Here is a 27512-nt window from a genome sequence, read left to right as displayed (position 1 = left end):
GGCCTCCCCAGACAGCCATTTTGCTTTTTTGCATTTCTTTTCCATGGGGATGGTCTTGATTCCTGTCTCCTGTACAATGTCACGAACCTCAGTCCATAGTTCATCAGGCACTCTATCAGATCTAGTCCCTTAAATCTATTTCAATCAATTTCTATTTAAATCTAGTCCCTTACATCTAACCCTTATGGCAGAAAGTGAAGAGGAACTAAAAAGCCTCTTGATGAAGGTGAAAGAGGAGATTGAAAAAGTTGGCTTAAAACTCAACATTCAGAAAACTAAGATCATGGCATCTGGTCCTATCACTTCATGGGAAATAGATGGGGAAACAGTGGAAACAGTGTCAGACTTTTTTAGGCTCCAAAATCACCGCAGATGGTGATTGCAGCCATGAAATTAAAAGACACTTACTCCTTGGAAGGAAAGTTATGACCAACCTAGACAGCATATTGAAAAGCAGAGACATTACTTTGCCAACAAAGGTCCATCTAGTCAAGGCCATGGTTTTTCCAGTGGTCATGTGTGGATATGAGAGTTGAACTGTGAAGAAAGCTGAGCGCTGAAGAATTGATGCTTTTGAACTGTGGTGTTGGTGAAGACTCTTGAGAGTCCCCTAGACTGCAAGGAGATCCAACCAGTCCATTCTGAAGGAGATCAGCCCTGGGATTTCTTTGGAAGGAATGATGCTAAAGGTGAAACTCCAGTACTTTGGTCACCTCATACGAAGAGTTGACTCATTGGAAAAGACTCTGATGCTGGGAGGGATAGGGGGCAGGAGGAGAAGGGGACAACAGAGGATGAGATGGCTGGATGGCATCACTGATTCGATGGACGTGAGTCTGAGTGAACTCCGGGAGTTGGTCATGGACAGGGAGGCCTGGCGTGCTGCGATTCATGGGGTCGCAAAGAGTCGGACAGGACTGAGCAACCGAACTGAACGATGTCAAGGTTTGTTGTCAGCCATTTTCTCTAATTTTTAGCCAATGAAGAAAAACTTCAGAAATGTTTACTGTATGTAATACAAATGTATGATGAATTTTCTGATGAAGATATTTTAGTGGAAACTTTTAAACACAGACATGTTTGAAAGCCACTATAAATGTTCCCAAAGCACTAAAGACAGTAATGCAATTCCTGGAGTTTGTTGTGAAAGATTTTTACGAATTTCTGTCAAACTGGTACATCTGTTGCTCATGTAAAATAAAGGCTTAAAAAAAATTCTTCAATCAACTTTGCAAAAATAACTGGACAAATCTGGGTATACTGCCTGGTAAACATTAATATGTGAAGAAGAAAAAAATTCAGTGAAATCACTACAAAGCTTAAAAAGGAAAATGTTTATTATTCACAAGTAGCAGACCAATTTGTGAGTATAAATATTCTCCTTTTTCAAAACTAATATAGTTTAAAAATATTAATTTCTTTTTTATACTATAACATTTATTTCTATTTTTCTCATTACTCGCCTGACTATATATTCAAAGTTTAATAGAATTTTTTATCCTGTGTATTTTTTTCCTGGTAGTTATTATTCATTTCATTATTATTATTCAAAATAGCTGTACGGGACTTCCCTGGTGGCACAGACAGTAAAGTGTCTGCCTACAGTGCAGGAGACCCGGGTTCAATCCCTGGGTCAAGAAGATCTCCTGGAGAAGTAAATGGCACCCCACTCCAGTGCTCTTGCCTGGAAAATCCCATGGACGGACGAGCCTGGTAGGCTACAGTCCATGGGGTCGCAAAGAGTTGGACACGACTGAGTGACTTCACTTTCACTATTCATTTCATTATTATTACTAAAAATAATTGTATAATGTAAAAGAGGGAGAGAATCACTAAAAAGTGGTCATCCAGGCTGGCTTCTTCTCTCGTGTCTGGCACCTAGCTAAGGCTGATGGCAACCCCTTGGGGTGGCAGGGCACTTGTTTCCAGGTGGCCTCACTATGTGATTGTCTTGCCAGGAAGTTCAAAGGAGGGAACTTAACTTGGAAAACAAGTGAGCGATGCCAGCTGCCAAGCTGACACCATGACTCATACAGGTTGGATCTGCTAATGGGAGCTGGAACCATAGAAAAGATATATCCATGTCGGTAACATCCTGTTTCTTGACCAGAGAGGTGGTTAACTTGAGTCTGTCCACATTGTGAGAATTAATTGACCTATGTACACTTTTGTGCACTGTCTTAAGCACACAAAAAATGCTATGTCAAAATCTTGTTATACGAATGGTACTATTTTCCACTCTCTACTCTCATCTAGTTGGTTTTGAGGAGGTGATGAGCAACAAGCAGCATAAGGAGGTCAAAGGCGTTTCAATTTGAATTCAGTTTCAGACACTGGGAGAATTTTCAGAGATAAATGAATTATCTCTTCTTTTAAAAAAACTGATCCTCTTCTTCTCAATGCACATACTCACACTAACACACAAAACAAAATCAACAATAAATGGAAGATACTTCTTAGAGAGAATTACCTTCCTACAAGCTGGTAAGCTTGATGATTCTTAATGCCTTGACAGTAGTTAGCACTGATAGTGGTTAATGCATATAACTGATGCATGTAACTACTGGCAACTTAAACTCATCTCCAAGTTTAAAATAGGACCTTATAGGCTTTTGAGAAGACTCTGACCCTCTCTGCGTCCCTTGTGGCTCAGTTGGTAAAGAATCCACTCGCAATGTGGGAGACCTGGGTTTGATCCCTGGGTTGGGAAGATCCCCAGGAGAAGGGAAAGGCTACCCACTCCAGTATTCTGGCCTGGAGAATTCCATGGACTGTACAGTCCATGGGGTCACAAAAAGTTGGACATGACTGAGCGACTTTCACTTCACTTGACGCCCTCACTTAGATATGGTAGAAACAAATCCCATCCCAAATCAATTCTCAAAACTAAATATATTTTGAAAATAGTTTAATAGCTAAACATCTAAAATGACAAAGTTTGTCTTTTCTTTCTGATTTTTAAGTCTATCTCCTTCTGAACTATTCAAGGTAGTAATGGGCAATGAGTAACACCAACCACAATTTACCACACTTGGTTAGTAAACTTCAGTTTTTCTCTGTGAAGAAAGGCCTCTTGCCATTCTTATCTCTACCCCAACGGTTAAACCTTTAGAGAAACATGTTTAAAACTGTTCAGCCTTTAGACGCAATATTTATCATATTCAGAGGCACTGAAACCAAACATGTTGAAACAAGCGTTGAACAGAGACTTCATGACTTCTGAGCGTAGCTTTTAGCCCATTAGAAACATTGGACATGACTGAGCGACTTTCACTTCACTTGACGCCCTCACTTAGATATGGTAGAAACAAATCCCATCCCAAATCAATTCTCAAAACTAAATATATTTTGAAAATAGTTTAATAGCTAAACATCTAAATTGACAAAGTTTGTCTATTCTTTCTGATTTTTAAGTCTATCTCCTTCTGAACTATTCAAGGTAGTAATGGGCAATGAGTAACACCAACCACAATTTACCACACTTGGTTAGTAAACTTCAGTTTTTCTCTCTGAAGAAAGGCCTCTTGCCATTCTTATGTCTACCCCAACGGTTAAACCTTTAGAGAAACATGTTTAAAACTGTTCAGCCTTTAGACGCAATATTTATCATATTCAGAGGCCCTGAAACCAAACAGGTTAAGACAAGCATTGAACAGAGACTTCATGACTTCTGAGCGTAGCTTTTAGCCCATTAGAACCATGACAAGAACCCAAGACTCTGAAAACCAGAGAAATAAAGAAGTACAGCAAAAGCATCTACGTGATTTCCTCAGTGCACGGCCTGTGGGCTTTACAGCCCTGTTCATGGGGCATATTTATTCTTGGCACTCTGTCCTAACTTAAAAGGCATTTTACTTTTTGTTTAAATATAAATTATGTTACTACCAAATTGTTAATAATAATATTACTAGGAACAGATAATACATGCTCAGAGTTTAAAATTTAGATGTGAAGGATATATTGTGAAAGTTAGTTTTCCTCCTCTCCCTGTCCAGGGTCAACCGCCTATCAAGAGACAACCAACGTTATCGTTGCTTCTATATCCTTTCTGAGATTCTTTATAAGTATGTAAACATTTATCTCTTTCAACATATGAATATATGTGTGTGTGTACACACATTTATACGTGTAATTTTGTTGTTGTTCAGTCACCAAGTCACGTCCGACTTTTCATGACCAGGCTTCCCTGTCGCTCACCATCTCCCAGAGTTTGCCTCAGCTGATGTCCATTGAATTGGTAACGCTATCCAAGCATACATGTAATTTGAAGCAAATTAAAACATACCAAGCATAATGTTCTTTGCCAAACTTAAAAAAAGTAACAGTATATCTTGGACATTATTCCATATCATCCTTTTAAATGATAGCTTAGTGTCTCACAATTATTTTGACCAGGACTAGCTATTTACCTTTTTCTAATAAAAATAAGGCCAAAATGAATATCTTGATGTATATGATATTTCTCACATAGACTATATCTGGAGGATAAATTCCTACAATTGGGATTAAAGTGTATGTACATTTTGATAGATATACAAAATTGTTCCCCATAGGGGTTACGCCAAATTTCACTTCTGTGATTCATATACGAGGGCTTGTTTTACCCAAAATAGTTAAGTTCTCACTAGTATCAGTGGTATACTATTGAAATTTCAATTTGTACTTCTCCTTTGAGTGAGGTTAAACATATATTCAAATATTTAATAACCACTTACATTTCCTTTTCTGTAAACTATTAGGTTCCTATATTTTGCCTATTTAAAGGTGGATGTTGATCTTTTTCTTACTGACTTTAGGAGTTAAAAGATTTTAAAGTATGGGCCAAATAGATTTTGTATGGGTTAGAATGTAAATCAGGTGTCTCTAATATCTTTTCCATGTAAAAAATATATCCCAAGTTCCAAGCACCTCATCTACCAAACAATTAACTTTAATACCTATTTGTGAGTTGGGAGCAGCCTTTCTTTCAGTCCTAATTTTTGCATTTTCAAACTGATTGGAATGTTTTTTATCTATATTATTTTATGTGCTTATGTAGTGGGGAAACCCTAAAAAGATCAATGATTAGATTAACTCAAACAATAAAATAATTATTTGGTAGAATATAAATAGGAATTCATGTCCACAAATAACAACTAGTTAAAAGATAGAGAAAAAGTTAAAGAAAGCCCCATTTCAGTAGCAACAGAGAAGATAAAATACTTAGGCATAAATTTAACAAGAAAGGTTCAAAGTCAGTATGAGGAAAATTTTAAAACACTTCTAAAAGACACAAATGTAGACCTTAATAAATGAAGGATAACCTCTTATTTTAGATAGGCAATTTCATATAAAGATTTAAGCTGTCCTTAATTTATAAATTTAATGCAATTCCAATAAAATACCAACAAACAGGTTGATATTAAAGTTTATATAAAACATGCAGGAATAGTCAGAAAAATATTAAAAATTAAAAGCTCTGAGGAGTCAGTCCCCATAACTCATTAAAACATATTGTAAAGCCTCTATAACTGAATCCGTGTGGTATTGAGTTCATGAGTCAACAGGTAGGACAGAGAAATAGAAAGCCCAGAAATAGACGCACACATAATGTGGATTCTTTACCAGATGAGCCACAAGGGAAGCCCCCAAATACTGGACTGGATAGCCTACCCCTTCTCCAGGGGATCTTCCCAACCCAGGAATCGAACGGGGGTCTCCTGCATTGCAGGCGGATTCTTTACCAGCTGAGCTATCAGGGAAGCCCATATGGAAATTAAGCGTGTAATAAAGTTTGCTTCTCATATCACTGGAACAATGGGGGACTTCTCTATTCTTTTTATGAACAGTGGTGGGAAAACTGAGTAACCGTTTGGAAAAAGGTAAAATTAGATCCCTATCTCACATCATACACAAACATAAATGCCAGTGGATCAGGGATCTAAATGTAAAAACTGGATACAAGTACTAGAAAAAAATATGAGTGCATTTGACTTTAACATTAGTGTAAGGAAGATCTAACTAGGACTCAAATCCAGATGCAATACAACAGGAAAATATTGATAAATTTGTCTGCATAAAAATACCTTTGGCATGTCAAAAAACACTATAGCAAAATATTTGACAGTGGACAAACTGGGAGAAAATATTAGTGATGTCAATCACAAAGAGGTAATACGTCTAATAAAGAACTTTTTAAAATGACAGGGAAATGACCAAAAACCCAATTGAAACTGACATGGACAGTTCACAAAAATAATGTAAAAATGTCCCTTCAACATACGAAAAGATTTTTAACCTTACTTATAATAGAAATACAAACACACACACACACACACACACACATACACACACACACACACACTATACTGAGGTACCATTTTTCTTATAAGATTGGCAAAAATTAAAAGTATAGTATTTTTTTAATGACTGGTGATAGTGCAAATTAATACAACCCATATACATACAGAAAAGGGGGAAATAGAATTGGAGGTATTCACTTGAACTCGTGGTTTTATATTGATACACATGTATCTATATAATGCATATATGTAAATACATAAGTGGTGGCTTCCCTGGTGGCTCAGATGGTAAAGAGACTGCCTGCGGTGCAGGAGACTTGGGTTTGATCCCTGGGTCGGGAAGATCTCCTGGAGAAGGAAATGGCAAAGAGGTAATGTATCTAATATATAAAGAACTCTTTAAAATGACGGGGCAATGACCAAAAACCCAGTTGAACCTGACGTGGACAGTTCACAAAAATAATGTAATAATGTCCCTTCAACATAAGAAAAGATTTTTAACCTTACTCATAACAAGAGAAGTACAAAAACAAACACAAACTATACTGAGGTACCATTTTTCTTATTAGATTGGCAAAAATTAAAAGTATAGTATTTTTTTTAATGACTGGTGATAGTGAAAATTAATACAACCCATATACATATGGAAAAGGGGAAAACAGAATTGGAGGTATTCACTATGAACTCATACTTAAGGTACGCGTATATGTGTACACATATATCTGGCTTCTATCTTTAGTGAGAGATCCTACAAGCCGTGACAGCCGGTAACAATGAGTACACCTACAGCACAGATCTTGAGATTTTTTTTTCAGGTAGGAATACTGGAGTGGGTTGCCATTTGCCTTCCCCGGGGGATCTTCCAGACCTAGGGATCAAAACCACATTTCCCATGTCTCCTGCCCATGACTCTGCATTGCAGGCGATCCTTTACTTGCTGAACCATCAAGGAAGCCCTTCTAGAAGCCATCCTCCACTAAAAGGCATCAGGGTTCCTTGGAGAAGTGGATGAATCCAGGGTTGGAGAAGGAAGAATATAAGATAAATCTAGAATGTCTTGTACCAAAAAGTAAGGGAGTACTCAGGGATTAAAGAGGACATGCTGAAAAGACACTGGAGCCAGACTGAAGAGATACCCACTGGCCAAATCAGAAGAAATTTGAGCACTGAAATAATTAAAGAGTTAATAGCATACTGACTAAAATAAGAATCTATGAGTTCATAGTGATATAAATAAATAAATGGGGAAGAACATAAAGTTCTTCCTTACAGTAGAAAGATAACTGGTAATTATAGAAAGAATGACGGAATTAGAAAATCACCAATAGACAACCATCCTAATGTTAATTGAAGTAAGAAGCATTGGGGGTGCTAAAACTAATAAGCAAATGTTTGAGGAATGACAGAATATATACATATTCTCAAAGTATTTCCCCCTAAATAATTACTAATTACAAAGGGGAAAATAGTAACTTTACAGTGAAGAAATGGCCACCTTAACAAAGTTCTCAAATAATAAAGCAACTCAGCATGTGCTTCTTAGTAAGAAGCATCAAGAATGCAACATCATTTTTTGCAATATTTCTGCACAAACCCATAACCTGAGTCTAATCATTAGGAAACAACAGACTAACTCCAACTAAGAAAATTTATAAAAGCTAGCCAGTACTGTACATCACAGGTGTTCAATATACAGATGAAAATTAACTTTTTCATTAACTCAGGTGCACATTTCCTGAGCAATATTAACATAAGCTTGTCCCCATGAGGACATGGGAAGGCTTAGTGCAAGTTTAATAGTTTCTAGAGCACTTAGTCAAAGCAGGAATTGTTCTGCAGATTAGCGGCCACTGTTTGGGCAATTTGATTTCTATCAGTTAGGGTAGGCAGGAACAGTTATGGGGAGAGGGACATGCAAGGCCACTGTGGAAAATTCTCAGTCCTTTAAGGTCTCTTACAGGGTCTTTAAATGACATTGTCAAGCCTTTACATAATGAGACTCAAACGAGTCTTCAAAATTATTATCTTTGATACAAAGAAAAATGCGTTTTTTGCAACTCTCATACTTCTTAGTCAATCACTTCGTGTAGAAAAAAGAAAATGACATCAATATTATTACTTTATGCCCTGTGAGTAGAAACTAGGAAAATCAATAGAAATTTGCATTGTTGTTTAAGCATTAAAATATCCATGGCAAAGAATTTTATCTAAAATAGTTTATCAGTGAAATAAAAATTTTAACAATTTAAAAAATTACTTTAGGAGGAGCTAAGATGGCGGAGGAGTAGGACGGGGAGAACACTTTCTCCCCCACAAATTCATCAAAAGAACATTTAAACGCCGAGTAAATTCCACAAAACAACTTCTGAGTGCCGGCAGAGGACATCAGGCACCCAGAAAAGCAACCCAAGTCTTCGAAAGGAGGTAGGAAAAAATATAAAAGACAAAAAAAGAGACAAAAGAGGGAGGGACAGAGTTCCGTCCCGGGAAGGGAGTCTTAAAAAGAGAGAAGTTTCCAAACACCAGGAAACCTTCTCACTGCTGAATCTGTGCCGAGCCTTGGAAGCACAGAGGGCAACATAACAGGGAGGAAAAATAAATAAACAATTAAAACTCGCAGATTGCGAGCCCTACGGTAACTCCCCCAGAGGAGGAGCAGCGCAGACGCCTGCATCCGCCATTAGCAAGCGGGGGCTGGGCAGGGAGGCGCGGTGCGGGCTGCATCGCTTCGAGTAAGGATCTGGCCTGAATACCCTGAGCGCTATCTGAGTGAAATAATTTGGGCTAGCAAACCAGACTGTGGGATATCTACCACGCGAAAAGCCAGCCCTAACCTAAGACACCGCCAGGGCCGCGCACGGAACAAAGGACTGAACAGAGATAGCCGGCTGCAGACCATCCCCCTCCGGTGACAGGCAGCCAGAGCCGGAAGGGGGCAATCGCAGCCCCAGAGACATTATCTATAAAAATGTAAGCAGGCTTTTTTGCTAACTAAAACTTCTTGGGGGTCTGGACGGTCAACATCTGCCTGAGAAGGTGCGCCGCTTGTACATATAGATAAACGAGTGGCGGGGAGGCGATAAGTCGCAGCAATCGCGCTCGCCAAACACCTCATCACCTGAGCTGCTCGGACCTGGGAAGGGCACAAAACGCAGGCCCAACCGAGTCTGCGCCTCTGAGGACTACCCGAGTGCCTGAACCTGAGCGGCTTGGACCCGGGAGGTGCAAGCAGCCCAGGGCCGGCTACGGATGGTTCCCGGCGGAGCAACCTAGAGCCTGAGCAGTGTGGGCGGGGAGGCTACACGCGCCATGAACGGGGGCAGACCCAGTGTGGCTGAGGCACTGTGAGCACACGCCAGTGTTATTTGTTTGCAGCGTCCCTCCCTCCCCACAGTGCGACTGAACAAGTGAGTCTAAAAAAAAAAAAAAGTGTCCACCACCGTCCCCTTTGTGTCAGGGTGGAAACCAGACACTAAAGAGACCAGCAAACAGAAGAAGCTATAACAGAGGGAACCAACCACCTTGGAAGCTACAGGCAATAGATTAAACCCTGTGGTTAGTACTGACTACATCGGAAGGAGCCTATAGATCTTGAGAAATATAAGTCGGACCAAGGAAGTAGCCGAAAATGAACTGACCCCACAATACTCATAACAAAACCAGAGAAAGTCTTAGATATATTTTTACTGTTTTTACGATCATTCTTTCTTTCTTTTTTTTTTAAATTAAAAAAAAATTTTTAAGTCCTCTATTATTCCTTTAATTTTCACTTTTATAACCTACTATTACTTTGCAAAAAAAAAATACCCTATTTTTTTTAAAGCAAACTTCATATATATTTTTTTTATAATTTTTGTGACCTTGTTTTTTTTTCTTTCTTCTTTTCTTTAACATTGTATTTTTGAAATTCCAATCTCTACTCTAGATTTTTAATTTTAGCTTTTTGGTATTTGTTATCAATTTTGTACCTATATTTTCTTTTATAATTTTTGTGACTTTTTTTTTTCTCTCTCTCTTTCCTTCTCTTCTTCTTTTATATAACATTGTATATCTGAAATTCCAAACTCTACTCTAGATTTTTAATTTATGCTTTTTGGTATTTGTTATCAATTTTGTACCTATATTTTCTTTATAATTTTTGCGACTTTGTTTTTGTTTGTTTGTTTCTTTCTTTCTTTCTTTTTCCTCTTCTTTCTTTTTAACGTTGTATTTTTGAAATTCCAAACTCTACTCTAGATGTTTAACTTTTGCTTTTTGGTATTTGTTATCAATTTTGTACCTATATTTTCTTTATAATTTTTGCAACTTTGTTTGTTTTTTCTCCCTTTCTTTTCGTTCTTCTTTTCTTTAACATTGTATTTTTGAAATTCCAAACTCTACTCTAGATTTTTAATTTTTGCTTTTATGTATTTGTTACCAATTTTGTACCTTTAAGAACCCAATCTTCAGTACCCATTTTTCACTAGGGAGCGAGATTACTGGCTTGACTGCTCTCTCTCCCTTTGGACTCTCCTTTTTCTCCAGCGGGTCGCCTGTGTCTCCTCCCTAACCCCTCGCTACTCTACCCAACTCTGTGAATTTCTGTGTGTTCCAGACGGTGGAGAACACTTAGGGAACTGATTACTGGCTGGATCTATCTCCCTCCTTTTCATTTCCCCCTTTTATCCTCCTGGCCACCTCTGTCTCCTTCCTCCTTCTCTGTATAACTCCGTGAACATCTCTGAGCTGTCCAGTTGTGGAGTGCACATAAGGAAGTGATTACTGGCTAGCCCACTCTCTCCTCTATTGATTCCACCTCATCTCATTCGGGTCACCTCTAACTCCCTCCTCCCTCTTCTCTTCTCCATGTAAGGCTGTGAACCTCTCTGGGTGACCCTCACGGTGGAGAAACTTTTCATCTTTAACGTAGATGTTTTATCAATGGTGCTGTATAGAAGGAGAAGTTTTGAAACTACTGTAAAAATAAGACCGATGACTGGAAGCAGGAGGCTTAAGTCCAAACCCTGACTCCAGGGAACTCCTGACTCCAGGGATCATTAATTGACAGGAGCTCATCAAACGCCTCCATACATACACTGAAACCAAGCACCACACAAGAGCCAACAAGTTCCAGGGCAAGACATACCAAGCAAATTCTCCAGCAACACAGGAACACAGCCCTGAGCTCCAAGATATAGGCTGCCCAAAGTCACCCCAAAACCACAGACATCTCATAACTCATTACTGGACACTTCATTGCACTCCAAAGAGAAGAAATCCAGCTCCACCCACCAGAACACCGACACAAGCTTCCCTAACCAAGAAACCTTGACAAGCCACCTGTACAAACCCACACAAAGTGAGGAAACGCCACAATAAAGAGAACTCCACAAACTGCCAGAATACAGAAAGGACACCCCAGACTCAGCAATTTAAACAAGATGAAGAGACAGAGGAATACCCAGCAGATAAAGGAACAGGATAAATGCCCACCAAACCAAACAAAAGAGGAAGAGATAGGGAATCTACCTGATAAAGAATTCTGAATAATGATAGTGAAATTGATCCAAAATCTTGAAATCAAAATGGAATCACAGATAAATAGCCTGGAGACAAGGATTGAGAAGATGCAAGGAAGGTTTAACAAGGACCTAGAAGAAGTAAAAAAGAGTCAATATATAATGAATAATGCAATAAATGAAATCAAAAACACTCTGGAGGCAACAAATAGTAGAATAACAGAGGCAGAAGATAGGATTAGTGAATTAGAAGATAGAATGGTAGAAATAAATGAATCAGAGAGGAAAAAAGAAAAACGAATAAAAAGAAATGAGGACAATCTCAGAGACCTCCAGGACAATATTAAACGCTACAACATTCAAATCATAGGGGTCCCGGAAGAAGAAGACAAAAAGAAAGACCATGAGAAAATACTTGAGGAGATAATAGTTGAAAACTTCCCTAAAATGGGGAAGGAAATAATCACTCAAGTCCAAGAAACCCAGAGAGTCCCAAACAGGATAAAGCCAAGGCGAAATACCCCAAGACACATATTAATCAAATTAACAAAGATCAAACACAAAGAACAAATATTAAAAGCAGCAAGGGAAAAACAACAAATAACACACAAGGGAATTCCCATAAGGATAACAGCTGATCTTTCAATGGAAACTCTCCAAGCCAGGAGGGAATGGCAAGACATACTTAAAGTGATGAAAGAAAATAACCTACAGCCCAGATTATTGTACCAGCAAGGATCTCATTCAAATGTGAAGGAGAAATCGAAAGCTTTACAGACAAGCAAAAGCTGAGAGAATTCAGCACCACCAAACCAGCTCTCCAAAAAATACTAAAGGATATTCTCTAGACAGGAAACACAAAAACGGTGTATAAATTTGAACCCCAAACAATAAAGTAAATGGCAACGGGATCATACTTATCAATAATTACCTTAAACGTAAATGGGTTGAATGCCCCAACCAAAAGACAAAGACTGGCTGAATGGATACAAAAACAAGACCCCTACATATGCTGTCTACAAGAGACCCACCTCAAAACAGGGGACACATACAGACTGAAACTGAAGGGCTGGAAAAAGATTTTCCATGCAAATAGGGACCAAAAGAAAGCAGGAGTAGCAATACTCATATCAGATAAAATAGACTTTAAAACAAAGGCTGTCACTATGGAGAACAGTGTGGAGATTCCTTAAAAAGCTGGAAATAGAACTGCCTTATGATCCAGCAATCCCACTGCTGGGCATACACACTGAGGAAACCAGAAGGGAAAGAGACATGTGTACCCCAATGTTCATCGCAGCACTGTTTATAATAGCCAGGTCATGGAAGCAACCTAGATGTCCATCAGCAGATGAATGGATAAGAAAGCTGTGGTACATATACACAATGGAGTATTACTCAGCCATTAAAAAGAATACATTTGAATCAGTTCTAATGAGGTGGATGAAACTGGAGCCTATTATACAGAGTGAAGTAAGCCAGAAGGAAAAACACCAATACAGTATACTAACGCATATATATGGAATTTAGAAAGATGGTAACAATAACCCTGTATACGAGACAGCAAAAGAGACACTGACGTATAAAACAGTCTTATGGACTTTGTGGGAGAGGGAGAGGGTGGGAAGAATTGGGAGAATGGCATTGAAACATGTAAAATATCATGTATGAAACGAGATGCCAGTCTAGGTTCAATGCACGATACTGGATGCTTGGGGCTAGTGCACTGGGACGACCCAGAGGGACGGTATGGGGAGGGAGGAGGGAGGAGGGTTCAGGATGGGGAACACATGTATACCTGTGGTGGATTCATTTTGATGTTTGGCAAAGCTAATACAATTATGTGGAGTTTGAAAATAAAATAAAATAAATTAAAATTAAAAAAATAAAAATAAAACAAAGGCTGTGAAGAGAGACAAAGACGGTCACTACATAATGATCAAAGGATCAATCCAAGAAGAAGATATAACAATTATAAATATATATGCACCCAACACGGGAGCACCGCAATATGTAAGACAAATGCTAACAAGTATGAAAGGAGAAATTAACAATAACACAATAATAGTGGGAGACTTTAATACCCCACTCACACCTATGGATAGATCAACTAAACAGAAAGTTAACAAGGAAACACAAACTTTAAACGATACAATAGACCAGTTAGACCTAATTGATATCTATAGAACATTTCATCCCCAAACAATGAATTTCACCTTTTTCTCAAGCGCACATGGAACGTTCTCCAGGATAGATCACATTCTGGGCCATAAATCTAGCCTTGGTAAATTCAAAAAAATTGAAATCATTCCAAGCATCTTTTCTGACCACAATGCAGTAAGATTAGATCTCAATTACAGGAGAAACACTATTAAAAATTCCAACATATGGAGGCTGAACAACACGCTGCTGAATAACCAACAAATCACAGAAGAAATCAAAAAAGAAATCAAAATTTGCATAGAAACGAATGAAAATGAAAACACAACAACCCAAAACCTGTGGGACACTGTAAAAGCAGTCCTAAGGGGAAAGTTCATAGCAAACAGGCATACCTCAAGAAACAAGAAAAAAGTCAAATAAATAACCTAACTCTACACCTAAAGCAACTAGAAAAGGAAGAAATGAAGAACCCCAGCGTTAGTAGAAGGAAAGAAATCTTAAAAATTAGGGCAGAAATAAATGCAAAAGAAACAAAAGAGACCATAGCAAAAATCAACAAAGCCAAAAGCTGGTTCTTTGAAAGAATAAATACAATTGACAAATCATTAGCCAGACTCATCAAGAAACAAAAGTAGAAAAACCAAATCAATAAAATTAGAAATGAAAATGGAGCGATCACAACAGACAACACAGAAATACAAAGGATCATAAGAGACTACTATCAACAATTATATGCCAGTAAAATGGACAACGTGGAGAAATGGACAAATTCTTAGAAAAGTACAACTTTCCAAAGCTGGACCAGGAAGAAATAGAAAATCTTAACAGACCCATCACAAGCACAGAAATTGAAACTGTAATCAAAAATCTTCCAGCAAACAAAAGCCCAGGTCCAGACGGCTTCACAGCTGAATTCTACCAAAAATTTAGAGAAGAGCTAACACCTATCCTACTCCAATTCTTCCAGAAAGTTGCAGAGGAAGGTAAACTTCCAAACTCCTTCTATGAGGCCACCATCACCGTAATACTGAAAGGTTGTTGAATCACGTGAAGACACCGGGATTCTTGGCCCCCGGAGGAGAAGAATTCAATCCGGGGCCAGAGACGAGGCTTGATCGCTCAGAGCTTTTGTGTAATAAAGTTTTATTAAAGTATAAAGGAGATAGAGAAAGCTTCTGACATAGGCATCAGAAGGGGGTAGAAAGAGTACCCGCTTGCTAGTGTTAACAATGAGGTTATATAATCCAAAGAATATCTGGAGATTGTAAAGACCTCATCAGACCTACTCCCATAATTTACATTTTAAGATAACACTGTTCTCACGCAAGATACATCCTTGTAAGACCGGGTCTACTCCCATAATTAACATTTTAAGATAACAGAAGATTGAATCCAAAGACTGTCCTTAGGCAGGATACATTATTGTTATATAATCCTAAGGAATGTGGAGAAAGAAAAAAAGTTTGTCCTTTCTTCCTCCTTGAGAATTCCAGACCCCTCTCTCCTTGGAGACCCCTAGACTCCCTATCAACCTGTCTAGGAACTGATTCTCTCAATACCAAAACCTGACAAAGATCCCACAAAAAAAGAAAACTACAGGCCAATATCACTGATGAACATAGATGCAAAAATCCTTAACAAAATTTTAGCAATCAGAATCCAACCACACATTAAAAAGATCATACACCATGACCAAGTGGGCTTTATCCCAGGGATGCAAGGATTCTTCAATATCCGCAAATCAGTCAATGTCATACGCCACATTAACAAATTGAAAACTAAAAACCATATGATTATCTCAACAGATGCAGAGAAAGCCTTTGACAAAATTCAACATCCATTTATGATAAAAACTCTCTAGAAAGCAGGAATAGAAGGAACATACCTCAACATAATAAAAGCTATATATGACAAACCCACAGCAAACATTATCCTCAATGGTGAAAAATTGAAAGCATTTCCTCTAAAGTCAGGAACAAGACAAGGGTACCCACTTTCACCATTACTATTCAACATAGTTTTGGCCACAGCAATCAGAGCAGAAAAAGAAATAAAAGGAATCCAAATTGGAAAAGAAGAAGTAAAACTCTCACTGTTTGCAGATGACATGATCCTCTACATAGAAAACCCTAAAGACTCCACCAGAAAATTACTAGAACTAATCAATGATTATAGTAAAGTTGCAGGATATAAAATCAACACACAGAAATCCCGTGCATTCCTATACACTAATAATGAGAAAACAGAAAGGGAAATTAAGGAAACAATTCCATTCACCATTGCAACGGAAAGAATAAAATACTTAGGAATATATCTACCTAAAGAAACTAAAGACCTTTATATAGAAAACTATAAACCACTGGTGAAAGAAATCAAAGAGGACACTAATAGATGGAGAAGTATACCATGTTCATGGATCGGAAGAATCAATATAGTGAAAGTGAGTATACTACCCAAAGCAATTTATAGATTCAATGCAATCTCTATCAAGCTACCAACGGTATTCTTCACAGAGCTAGAACAAAGAATTTCACAATTTGTATGGAAATACAAAAAACCTCGAATAGCCAAAGCTATCTTGAGAAAGAAGAATGGAACTGGAGGAATCAACCTACCTGACTTCAGGCTCTACTACAAAGCCACAGTCATCAAGACAGTATGGTACTGGCACAAAGACAGAAATATAGATCAATGGAACAAAATAGAAAGCCCAGAGATAATCCACACACATATGGACACCTTATCTTTGACAAAGGAGGCAAGAATATACAATGGATTAAAGACAATCTCTTTAACAAGTGGTGCTGGGAAAAGTGGTCAACCACTTGTAAAAGAATGAAACTAGAGCACTTTCTAACACCATACACAAAAATAAACTCAAAATGGATTAAAGATCTCAACGTAAGACCAGAAACTATAAAACCCCTAGAGGAGAACATAGGCAAAACACTCTCCGACATACATTAGAGCAGGATCCTCTAGGACCCACCTCCCAGAATATTGGAAATAAAAGCAAAAATAAACAAATGGGACCTAATTAAACTTAAAAGCTTCTGCACAACAAAGGAAACTATAAGCAAGGTGAAAAGACAGCCTTCAGAATAGGAGAAAATAATAGCAAATGAAGCAACTGACAAACAACTAATCTCAAAAATATACAAGCAACTCCTACAGCTCAATTCCAGAAAAATAAATGACCCAATCAAAAAATGGGCCAAAGAACTAAATAGACATTTCCCCAAAGAAGATATACAGATGGCTAACAAACACATGAAAAGATGCTCCACATCACTCATTATCAGAGAAATGCAAATCAAAACCACTATGAGGTACCATTTCACGCCAGTCAGAATGGCTGTGATCCAAAAGTCTACAAGCAATAAATGCTGGAGAGGGTGTGGAGAAAAGGGAACCCTCTTACACTGTTGGTGGGAATGCAAACTAGTACAGCCACTATGGAGAACAGTGTGGAGATTCCTTAAAAAACTGGAAATAGAACCGCCTTATGATCCAGCAATCCCACTGCTGGGCATACATACTGAGGAAACCAGAATTGAAAGAGACACGTGTACCCCAGTGTTCATCGCAGCACTGTTTATAATAGCCAGGACATGGAAGCAACCTAGATGCCCATCAACAGATGAATGGATAAGAAAGCTGTGGTACATATACCCATGGAGTATTACTCAGCCATTAAAAAGAATACATTTGAATCAGTTCTAATGAGGTGGATGAAACTGGAGCCTATTATACAGAGTGAAGTAAGCCAGAAAGAAAAACACCAATACAGTATACTAACGCATATATATGGAATTTAGAAAGATGGTAACAATAACCCTGTGTACGAGACAGCCAAAGAGACACTGATGTATAGAACAGTCTTTTGGACTCTGTGGGAGAGGGAGAGGGTGGGATGATTTGGGAGAATGGCATTGAAATACGTACAATATCATATATGGAATGAGTCGCCAGTCCAGGTTCGATGCACGATACTGGATGCTTGGGGCTGGTGCACTGGGACGACCCAGAGGGATGGTATGGGGAGGGAGGAGGGAGGAGGATTCAGGATGGGGAACACAGGTATACCTGTGGCAGATTCATTTCGATATTTGGCAAAACCAATACAGTATTGTAAAGTTTAAAAATAAAATAAAATTAAAATTAAAAAAAAGAAAGGATAGAAAACAAAAAAATAAATAAAAAATTACTTTAATGTTAAATTAAAATTTTTTCCTGTTAATTTTTTTTATTCCCCCAGAGATGAAAAGTGGATGTGGTATAAACTAATCTACATCTGCAAAGAAAAAAAAAATTATATGTATGTAAGAGGGAAATAGTCTAAAACGTGCTAAAGTATAATTATTTTTTAAAAAAGATAAAATCACAACCCTTATGCATATATAAAAATGAATACATGTTAAATATCTTATTTAACTCATTAATGAGAAAACTGGTGAAGCGTTAATACCAGTTCAAAGGACAATCCAAGGAACACATCAGGAATATGACACGTGTAAGTAGAGGCAAAACTTCTTTCTATGGTGGTGGCGGTGAGGGTGCAGCTCCACTGGATAGAATTCATTTGCATGTGTGGCTCAGATGGTAAAGAATCTCCCTGCAATGCAGGAGACTCTAGTTCAATCCCCGGATCTGGAAGATCCTCTGGAGATGGAAATGGCAACCCACTCTCAGTATTCTTGCCTGGAGAATTCCATTGGACCGAGGAGCCTGGCAGGCTATGGGGTGGCAAAGAAACAGGACGGTACAACTAACACACACAATTAGTTTTCATCGCCTATAGCTGGCTGGTTATCTACAACCTATATGTTACCTACAACCTATAGAGTTGTAAAATGATTCCCATGGAATCAGATGCAGAAAATTTGCAAGGATGCTGTGCAAAATGTCTTCCCCTACAACTGTTAACAGTTCTTTTCTGTCTCCAGACACAGAGTAGGCTGAGTCTTGATGGCAATGGGAATATACTGGTCATAAGGCTAACTTCCCCATTCAATGAGCACGTGGCTAAGGGAATTTTTCCTTCCATCCACAGATTATTTAAGGCAAATGACATATTTTATTTCTTTGGTTCACTACTTGATTGTGGGGGAGCCAGCTGGTGGCCCAGACGGTAAAGAATCTGCCTGCAATGCGGGAGACCTGGATTCCATCCCTGGGTTGGGAAGATCCCCTGGAGCAGGGCATGGCAACCCACTCCAGTATTCTTGCCTGGAGAACCCCATTGACAGAGGAGGCTGGCGAGCTGCAGTCCTTGGGGTTGCACAGAGCCAGACACGACTGAGCGATTAAATTTCAAAGAACAGCTCTTAAAGGGAGCATGAACCAGACAGGTTAACGAGCTGCTCAGCGTCCAAAGAGCACCTCAATCAACACCCAACTGCATCTGTAAAAGGGCCCCGTGCAGTCGGAGTGTGTATTTGACTTTTTTTTTTTTTTTTTTGCTGGTGGGGAGGAAGTGGCTTCACAGGCGTGCGCTATTCTTAAATTAATCGGAAACATCCAGACCTCTTGTCTCTTCATCGTTCTCCCACCTGCACGACGCTGGGTTCTTTGGTCAGAAATAATTCTGCTAGAAATGAGTCACGACCTTTAAAACATCATAGCTCAAGATCTGGAGTCAGAACTGAGTTTGAGTTAGGCTCAGCCAACTACAAGCTTGTTTATTATTTATGGGGGGGGGGGGGGGGGTAGGCAGTAATTGTGATTCCTGGCAGCCAGGGTTGTTTCAAGATGTAAAGAAATGAGAGATGTGAAACATACTTTGTAAGCTGTTAAGAATTAGTAAAAAGAACAGATCTGCTCTCTTTCAGGGGTGCCACGAGGCATAGTTCTTCCGTGGAAAGATAAGAAGTCTTGGCTGCTTTCCAGCACCCACGGAGTTGCCACGGAGCACGGCAGCAGGCACGGCCCGGCTTCTTCCAGGCTGACTCCTCCCTACCGGCCCGCGTCGGAGGCGGCGGGCGCGGGTCTCCCCTGCCCGCGGCCAGCTGGGGGTGAAGTCCCGAGCCGGGGCGGGGCGGGCCTGGGCCGCCCAGTTCCTGCTTCTATAAGCGGTGCCTGGGGCCGGCGGCGCCGCCACAAACGCCGGCACTGCGGGCGGCGCAGGATGGGCGCGCGCGGCGTCGAGAGCCCGCCGCGAGGCCCCGGGCCGCTCCTCTCCGCCATCCTCCCGTTGGGGCTGCTGCTACTGCTGCTGCTGCTGCCGCCGCTGGGCTCGGGCGCCGGAGCTAGCCGGCCGCCCCACCTCGTCTTCGTGCTGGCGGACGACCTGGGCTGGAACGACGTGGGCTTCCACGGCTCGGCCATCCGCACGCCGCGCCTGGACGCGCTGGCGGCTGGCGGGGTGCTGCTGGACAACTACTACACGCAGCCGCTGTGCACGCCCTCGCGGAGCCAGCTGCTCACCGGCCGCTACCAGGTACACAGCGCCCCCGGGGCCCGCCCGGCCCGCGAGCCTCTTAGAAATGGGCTCTGGACCCCGAGCGAGCCAGAACAACCGGCTGCGTCCCCGGCCTGACTCTCGAAGGGGCGGCTTCTCTCACGGGCGGCGCCGTGCTCGCTCCTCCCAGGCCCGCAGCCCGCGGAGGTCTCTGCGCATGCCCGGCTCCAGGGCGCGCCCCCCGCTCCCTCCCCGCCGCGTCTTTTCGCGCCCCACCTATCCCGGCGGGTTTTCTGCCTTCGGTTTTCGGAAGGTCCCAGGAAGGGGCTTCTGGGCAATGCCAGCTGCGGGGCATTGCGAGTCAGTACGCCGAAGACCCGAGTGGACTCTGCCTAGCGGCCTTAAAGTGGGAGGATGGAGAGAGAAGGGAGGGGCCCCCAGGAATGGAGCAGGGGGAGATGGGCAACCAGGAAAGCCGGGGTGGGGGCGAGGCGGGGAGTGGTTAGGCAGGTGTGGGGGAGGCGGGGGGCTGGCGGCCGGGGGAGGCGGTGACGGGGGTGGGGCGGGAAACGGGTGCGGGGGGGAGGCGGGCGGGCGCGGGTTAACAGGGAGGAAGAGTCTGCAGTGGAGCCGGTTTTGTTTCCCTGCGAACCCAGCGGTCCTACGTTAGGACTGCCCTACCAAAGATTTAATTTTTCCAAGTTCACAGCAGCCCTGGAATGAAAACCAGATTGATATTTCTTGGGCTGATGACTTTCCCCATCCAGGAATCAAACCGGGTCTCCTGCAGGCAGATTCTTTACCGTCTGAGCCACTAGGGAAGCCCCAGGCAGCATTTCGAATACCTCTGAGACACTTCTCCATAGAGGTAGGGGAAGGTCGGCGTTACGTATGATTTTAGTGAAGGCTGGGGTGGTGTGTGTGCAGGCAAGCACAGGTTTTTGCAGAGGCTTGCTGCTAGTCATGAGTTAATGACTTTAATGCTTTTCTGGATATAAGGAGATGTAAGACTTGGGCTCATAAAATCTTCTCCTGAAAATATCTAACTCTCTGAATGCCTGCTCTGCTAATTTTTCCCAGAGCACAGAGTGCCTTATTGCTAATCTCAACCCTGAACTCCCCTCAGGGGGTGTTGAAGGTCAGCAGCTGTAGTGGCTTGTGACCCAACTCTTGTAGAGGCAGATGGCAAGTGCCAGTTCTTAGTTGGCAGAATCACATAGCTAGAAAGTGGTAAAAAGGGGTTGTGTGCCCTTCTTGTATCTGCTAGTCATCTCAGGCCTCTAAAACTGGATTTTTTTTCTTAACCTGAATAAGATTGACATTTTGTGATTATGACTATGAAAAATACAATTAACAGGTACTGCTTGAGAACACAAGCACACCTCCATATGTACTATGTATTCAACAGCCCCTTACTGTGAGTCACAGGGATGTGCTTGAACCTTGCCCTTCCAAATCTGTGTTCATGTAGCCTTTCAGATCAACCCTAGCCTCCTGTCCTGAGATCAAGGGAAGGGAAGGGTTCACTTGCAGTAAAGATTTGCATAGTGGTCTGAGACTTTTAGAAAAGATAAGACTGAAATGCAACTCAAAGTTTGCAGTGGAGGTAAAGGATGGTTCCCTTCACCATCAGCCCTAAATACTTTCCACAGCTCTGACTGGCTGCTACGTGAACTCAGGAATGTCGGCTCTAATGCAGATATCACCCTGGACCCTTTGTAGGAGTAAAAGTGCATCTGAGTAAAGAGGGGATCGAAGGGAAGACATAGTCTACCCAAATGGTTCTACATTTGATCTGAAATAAGAAAACTGAACTCAAATTGCAGAAGAATGGGAGGGTCATTTATTTCTCCAACTTCCTCCCTTCCAACAGTCTTGAACAGGAAAGCAAATACCACACTTTAAAAATTTGTTCATATAACTGACTGCGTTTGCCCCTGAGCATTCTCCCTAATAAGTTACCAACATTTTATCTTCAGGGGGAAAACAAATTTGAGTGTTTAGACTACCCTGAGGTCAAGAAGTGAAGGGAGGGTAAAGGCTGCTTACTCCAAAAGAGTTTAGAGACCACTCACTGCAGCAACTAGCCTCCCCAAACATTTTGCTTGACTTTTCTCCACTGTTTTATTCTGACTTCAAGAGACTCAATTAGAAATTATCTTGGGTTAGTAAGCATCTTCTTTTTTAAAAATTATTTATTTTAATTGGAGGCTAATTACTTTACAATATTGTGGTGGTTTTAGCCAAAGATGGAGAAGCTCTATGCAGTCAGCAAAAACAAGACCCAGAGCTGACTGTGGCTCAGATCATGAACTCCTTATTACCAAATTCAGACTTAAATTGAAGAAAGTGGGGAAAACCACTAGACCATTATGTATGACCTAAATCAAATCCCTTATGATTATACAGTGGAAGTAAGAAATAGATTTAAGAGACTAGATCTGATAGACAGAGTCCCTGATGAACTATGGACTGAGGTTTGTGACATTGTACAGGAGACATGCATCAAGGCCATCCCCAAGAAAAAGAAATGCAAAAAGGCAAAATGGCTGTCTGAGGAGGCCTTACAAAAGTTGTGAAAAGGAGAGAAGCAAAAAATAAAGGAGAAGAGGAAAGATATAAGCATCTGAATGCAGAGTTCCAAAGAATGCCAAGGAGAGATAAGAAGGCCTTCCTCAGCGATCAATGCAAAGAAAGAGAGGAAAACAATAGAATGGGAAAGACTAGAGATCTCTTCAAGAAAATTAGAGATGCTAAGAGAACATTTCATGCAGAGATGGGCTCAATAAAGGACAGAAATGGTAGGGACCTAACAGAAGCAGAAGATATTAAGAAGAGGTGGCAAGAATACACAGAAGAACTGTCCAAAAAAGATCTTCATGACCAAGATAATCACGATGGTGTGATCACACAACTAGAGCCAGACATCGTGGAATGTGAAGTCAAGTGGGCCTTAGGAAGCATCACTACAAACAAAGCTCGTGGAGGTGATGGAATTCCAGTTGAACTATTTCAAATCCTGGAAGATGATGCTGTGAAAGTGGTTCACTCAATATGTCAGCAAATTTGGAAAACTCAACAGTGGCCACAGGACTGGAAAAGGTCAGTTTTCATTCCAATCCCAAAGAAAGGCAATGCCAAAGAATGCTCAAACTACCGCACAATTGCACTCATCTCACACGCTAGTAAAGTAATGCTCAAAATTCCCCAAACCAGGCTTCAGCAATATGTGAACCATGAACTTCCAGATATTTAAGCTGGTTTTAGCAAAGACAGAGGAACCAGAGATCAAATTGCAAACATCCGCTGGATCATCGAAAAAGCAAGAGAGTTCCAGAGAAGTATCTATTTCTGCTTTATTGACTATGCCAAAGCCTTTGACTGTGTGGATCACAATAAACTGTAAAAATTCTTCAAGAGATGAAGACCTGACCTGCCTCTTGAGAAACCTGTATGCAGATCAGGAAGCACTAGTTAGAACTGGACATGGAACAACAGACTGGTTCCAAATAGGAAAAGCAGTACGTCAAGGCTGTATATTGTCACCCTGTTTATTTAACTTATGTGCAGAGTACATCATGAGAAACGCTGGGCTGAAAGAAGCACAAGCTGGATTCAAGATTGCCAGGAGAAATATCAGTAACCACAGATATGCAGATGACACCACCCTTATGGCAGAAAGCGAAGAAGAACTAAAGAGCCTCTTGATGAAAGTGAAAGAGGAAAGTGAAAAAGTTGCCTTAAAGCTCAACATTCAGAAAACTAAGATCATGGCATCTGGTCCCATCACTTCATGGCAAATAGATGGGGAAACAGTGGAAACAGTGTCAGACTTTATTTTTCTAGGCTCCAAAATCACTGCAGATGTTGACTGCAGCCATGAAATTAAAAGATGCTTATTCCTTGGAAGGAAAGTTATGACCAACCTAGACAGCATATTAAAAAGCAGAGACATTACATTGTCAATAAACATCTGTCTAGTCAGGGCTATGGTTTTTCCAGTAGTCATGTATGGATGTGAGAGTTGGACTATAAAGAAAGCTGACCGCGGAAGAATTGATGCTTTTGAACTGTGGTGGAGAAGACTCTTGAGAGTCCCTTGGACTGCCAGGAGATCCATCCAGTCCATCCTAAAGGAGATCAGTCAGGTGTTCATTGGAAGGAGTGATGTTGAAACTGAAACTCCAATACTTTGGCCACCTGAGGTGAAGAGTTGACTCATTGGAAAAGACCCTGATGCTGGAAAAGATTGAGGGCAAGAGGAGAAGGGGACGACAGAGGATGAGATGGTTGGATGGCATCACCGACTCAATGGACATGAGTTTGGGTGAACTCCGGGAGTTGGTGATGGACAGGGAGGCCTAGCGTGCTGTGGTTCATGGGGTCTCAAAGAGTCGGACACGACTGGGTGACTGAACTGAACTGACATGAATCAGCCATAGGTGTACATGTGTCCCCCATCCCGAGCCCCCCTCCCGCCTCCTTTCCCATCCCATCCCTTTGGGTTGTCCCAATGTACTGGCTTTGAGTGCCCTGATTCATGCACTGAACTTGGACTGGTGATCTATTTCACACATGGTAATATACATGTTCGTAGTGATGCTTTCTAAGGCCCACTTAACTTCACATTCCAGGATGTCTGGCTCTAGGTGAGTGATACACCATCGTGATTATCTTGGTCATGAAGATCTTTTTTGTACAGTCCTTCTGTGTATTCTTGCCACCTCTTCTTAATATCTTCTGCTTCAGTTAGATCCATACCATTTCTGTCCTTTATCGAGCCCATCTTTGCCTGAAATGTTCCCTTGGCATCTCTAATTTTCTTGAAGAGATCTCTAGTCTTTCCCAGTCTATTGTTTTCCTCTATTTCTTTGCATTGATCCCTGAGGAAGGCTGTCTTATCTCTCCTTGCTATTCTTTGGAACTCTGCATTCAGATGCTTGTATCTTTACTTTTCGCTTCTCTTCTTTTCACAGCTATTTGTAAGGCCTCCTCAGACAGCCATTTTGCTTTTTTGCATTTCTTTTCCATGGGAATGGTCTTGATTCCTGTCTCCTGTACAATGTCATGAACCTCTGTCCATAGTTCATCAGGCACTCTATCAGATCTAGTCCCTTAAATCTATTTCACTTCCACTGTATAATCGTAAGGGATTTGATTTAGGTCATACATGAATGGTCTAGTGGTTTTCCCCACTTTCTTCAATTTAAGTCTGAATTTGGCAATAAGGAGTTCATGATCTGAGCCACAGTCAGCTCCCGGTCTTTTTTTTTTTTTTTTTGCTGACTGTATAGAGCTTCTCCATCTTTGGCTGCAAAGAATATAATCAATCTGATTTTGGTGTTGACCATCAGGTGATGTCCATGTGTAGAGTCTTCTCCAGTGTTGTTGGAAGAGGGTGTTTGCTATGACCAGTGCGTTCTCTTGGCAAAACTCTATTAGTCTTTGTCCTGCTTCATTCCGTACTCCAAGGCCAAATTTGCCTGTTACTCCAGGTGTTTCTTGACTTCCTACTTTTGCATTCCAGTCCCCTATAATGAAAAGGACATCTTTTTTGGGTGTTAGTTCTAAAAGGTCTTGTAGGTCTTCATAGAACCGTTCAACTTCAGCTTTTTCAGTGTTCCTGATTGGGGCGTAGGCTTGGATTACTGTGATATTGAATGATTTGCCTTGGAAACGAACAGAGATCATTCTGTCATTTTTGAGACTGCATCCAAGTACTTCATTTCGGACTCTTTTGTTGACCATGATGGCTACTCCATTTCTTCTAAGGGATTCCTGCCCGCAGTAGTAGATATAATGGTCATCTGAGTTAAATTCACCCATTCCAGTCCATTTTAGTTTCCTGATTCCTAGAATGTCGACGTTCACTCTTGCCATCTCCTGCTTGACCACTTGCAATTTGCCTTGATTCATGGACCTGATATTCCAGGTTCCTGTGCAATATTGCTCTTTACAGCATCGGACCTTGCTTCTATCACCAGTCGCATCCACAACTGGGTATTGTTTTTGCTTTGGCTCCATCCCTTCATTCTTTCTGGAGTTATTTCTCCACTGATCTCCAGTAGCATATTGGGCACCTACTGACCCGGGGAGTTCCTCTTTCAGTATCCTATCATTTTGCCTTTTCATACTGTTCATGGGGTTCTCAAGGCAAGAATACTGAAGTGGTTTTCCATTCCCTTCTCCAGTGGACCACATTCTGTCAGACCTCTCCACCATGACCCATCTGTCTTGGGTGGCCCCACAGGCCATGGCTGAGTTTCATTGAGTTAGACAAGGCTGTGGTCCATGTGATCAGATTGACTAGTTTTCTGTGATTGTGGTTTCAGTGTGTCTGCCTTCTGATGCCCTCTTGCAACACCTACCGTCTTACTTGGGTTTTTCTTAGCTTGGACGTGGGGTATCTCTTCATGGCTGCTCCAGCAAAGCGCAGCCGTTGCTCCTTACCTTGGACAAAGTGTATCTCCTCACCGCCACCCCTCCTGACCTTGAACGTGGAGTAGCTCCTCTAGGCCCTCTTGCGCTGGCGCAGCTGCCGCTCCTTGGACGTGGGGTAGCTCCTCTTGGCCGCCGCCCTGACCTCGGATGTGTGGTAGCTCCTCTTGGCCACCGCCCCTGACCTCGGACATGGGGTAGGTCCTCTCGGCCACTCCTGTGCCGATGCAGCCTGGCACTCTCGGTCGCCGCCCTGACCTTGGGTGAGGGGTAGCTCCTCTTGGCTGCGCTTCTGTGTGGTCCATCACAGCTGGTGCACTTCAAGCCTCTTGATGAAAGTGAAAGAGGAGAGTGAAAAAGTTGGCTTAAAGCAAATCTGGTCCCATCACTTCATGGCAAATAGATGGGGAAACAGTGGAAACAGTGTCAGACTTTATTTTTCTGGGCTCCAAAATCATTGCAGATGGTGACTGCAGCCATGAAATTAAAAGATGCTTACTCCTTGGAAGGAAAGTTATGACCAACCTAGATAGCATATTCAAAAGCAGAGACATTACTTTGCCAACAAAGGTCCGTCTAGTCAAGGCTATGGTTTTTCCTGTGGTCATGTATGGATGTGAGAGTTGGACTGTGAAGAAGGCTGAGCGCTGAAGAATTGATGCTTTTGAGCTGTGGTGTTGGAGAAGACTCTTGAGAGTCCCTTGGACTGCAAGGAGATCCAACCAGTCCATC

The 27512-nt window shown here is 41.3% G+C and overlaps 1 protein-coding gene across 1 annotated transcript in view; it reads left to right on the top strand.

Annotated features, from left to right (window-relative positions):
- Positions 1-20037: 20037 nt before the first annotated feature.
- The window catches only part of ARSB (arylsulfatase B), a 180723-nt gene continuing 173248 nt past the window's right edge, over positions 20038-27512 (top strand). The window contains 1 exon segment of the mRNA NM_001101175.1: positions 20038-20381. Coding sequence (NP_001094645.1) covers positions 20070-20381 — 312 coding nt within the window. The 5' untranslated portion in view covers positions 20038-20069.

The sequence above is a fragment of the Bos taurus genome, chromosome 10 (genome assembly GCF_002263795.3).
Source record: "Bos taurus isolate L1 Dominette 01449 registration number 42190680 breed Hereford chromosome 10, ARS-UCD2.0, whole genome shotgun sequence".
Classification (NCBI taxonomy): domain Eukaryota; kingdom Metazoa; phylum Chordata; class Mammalia; order Artiodactyla; family Bovidae; genus Bos; species Bos taurus.
The sequence above is the reverse complement of the archived record's forward strand: the minus strand, read 5'-3'. Positions and strand labels throughout refer to the sequence as shown.